At 26.8% G+C, this 1,939-nt stretch overlaps 1 protein-coding gene across 1 annotated transcript; it reads left to right on the forward strand.

The window, feature by feature from the left end:
• Positions 1–220: 220 nt before the first annotated feature.
• Positions 221–1,267, forward strand: LOC139889519 (uncharacterized). Its single transcript, XM_071872465.1, has 2 exons — positions 221–534; positions 655–1,267. Exons 1-2 carry the CDS (start codon positions 221–223, stop codon positions 1,265–1,267), a joined length of 927 nt encoding a protein of 308 aa, XP_071728566.1.
• The last annotated feature ends 672 nt before the right edge of the window (positions 1,268–1,939 follow it).

Below are 1,939 nucleotides of genomic sequence, written 5' to 3' on the forward strand. Positions count from 1 at the left end.
AATATTACTATTAATCATCTCTACAGGTTGCCTGGCTAGTAGTCAGTCCATTGTGGTTTGTTTTCTTTTCTTACAGGTGTCTGAACCGTGGATTTATTGGGTTTTACGTGCTATTTAAATCATTGCATGATTATTTGTTTACTGTTTGTTTAGGGTTGCATGATATTGTGTGTTTACTGTTTCTTTTATTGATATTTGATATTTTCTTGTTACTGTAACCATGTCTGATGATAGTTCTATTAGTTCTGTTGGTATTACTAAGATTAGTAAACTTGAATTTAATGATACTTTATACCTGCATCCTAATGACACATCTGGTGCCTCTTTAATCACACAAAAACTAAAAGGAACTGAAAATTATAATGTGTGGTCATGTGCTATGAAACTTGCTTTACACACTAAAAACAAACTAGGTTTCATTGATGGTACATGTGTTAGATATGAGTATGAAGATGATGAAGTGTTATTAGGTCAATGGGATAGATGTAATTATGTGATTCTTACTTGCATTTTAATGTCACTATCTGAAGATATGTACAATGGTCAGATTTTTTCTAAAACTGCTGAATCTATTTGGAATGAGTTAAAAGAAACCTATGATAAAATATATGCTTCTGTTACATTTAATCTATATCAAAAAATTAATTAATGTAGTCAATCTGGTCAACCATTGTCTGATTACTATCATAAGTTGAATTCTATGTGGAGACAATTTGATGATATGATTAAAATTGATGATATTGTGTCTACTAATAAATCATTTCAAGAACATAATCAGTTTTTAAAGCTTGTGCAGTTTTTAATGGGTTGTGATGGTGTTTATGTGCCTTATAGGTGTCAAATTCTTACTTCTGATCCAGTTCCTTCTGTTAAAACTGCATTTTCTATTATTTCTAGGGATGAGTCTCACAGATTGCATACTTCATCTAGTTCAATTATTAATAAAACACAATCATCTGCTTTTAATTCTAAAACTGCTAATGTTGTTAATAGTAATAATCCTACTAATAACAAGAAAAAATATAAAAATCCACCTTTGAAGTGTACTAACTGCAACATGCTTGGTCACACTATAGAGAGATGTTTTGAATTAATAGGATATCCACCAGGTTACATTAAGAAACCTTTTAATCAAGGTGCTCCTAGGTTTAATAGTAATAATTGTGTTACTGATAAACATGATTCTTGTGGTACTAATGTGCAATTGACTAGTGATCAGATTATGAAGCTTCTTAACCTTGTTAATGAGAAACCTGTTTACAAGTAAGTGGAGTCAAATATATCAGGTAGTATACAAAACAATAATGTGTTTTTAATATGACGACCCTCATTTTTCCATTTCTATTTCTACTATTTACTTTTAGAACTTTTGTGCTCGTAAACTATAGTTAACAACACGTTGATTAAATAGTAATTTTTGATCAATCCTCCATGTTAATATAAGTTTACGCATTCTGTGATATATTATATATATAGTTTATGTGTAATAATTTAAATTGGTGACAAATATATAACATTTAAAAAATAATGAGAAGTAAAGTAAAATTTAATAAAAGACATGGACTAATAAATAAAAAGATTAAATAAAACTTATTTAAAATAAAAGTAACAATTAATACAAAAATATATAAATTATATAATTAATAATAAAAAGCTGAATAATATATATATATATATATATATATATATATATATATATATATATATATATATATATATATATATATATATATATATATATATATATATATATAATATAAATATAAAAATCGGCCAAGGTGTTTTAAGAAAAAAAAAACTTGTGCACTAAGTAAACAAACCTTAGACTCCTAATCTATGTGACGACCCGGAAATTTCTGACCAAATTTAAACTTAACCTTTATATGATTTCGACAAGATAAGCAAAGTCTGTAATACTGAGTTACAAATTTTGAAACTG

This window comes from Rutidosis leptorrhynchoides, chromosome 2 (assembly GCF_046630445.1).
Source record: "Rutidosis leptorrhynchoides isolate AG116_Rl617_1_P2 chromosome 2, CSIRO_AGI_Rlap_v1, whole genome shotgun sequence".
In the NCBI taxonomy this organism is placed as follows: Eukaryota; Viridiplantae; Streptophyta; class Magnoliopsida; order Asterales; family Asteraceae; genus Rutidosis; species Rutidosis leptorrhynchoides.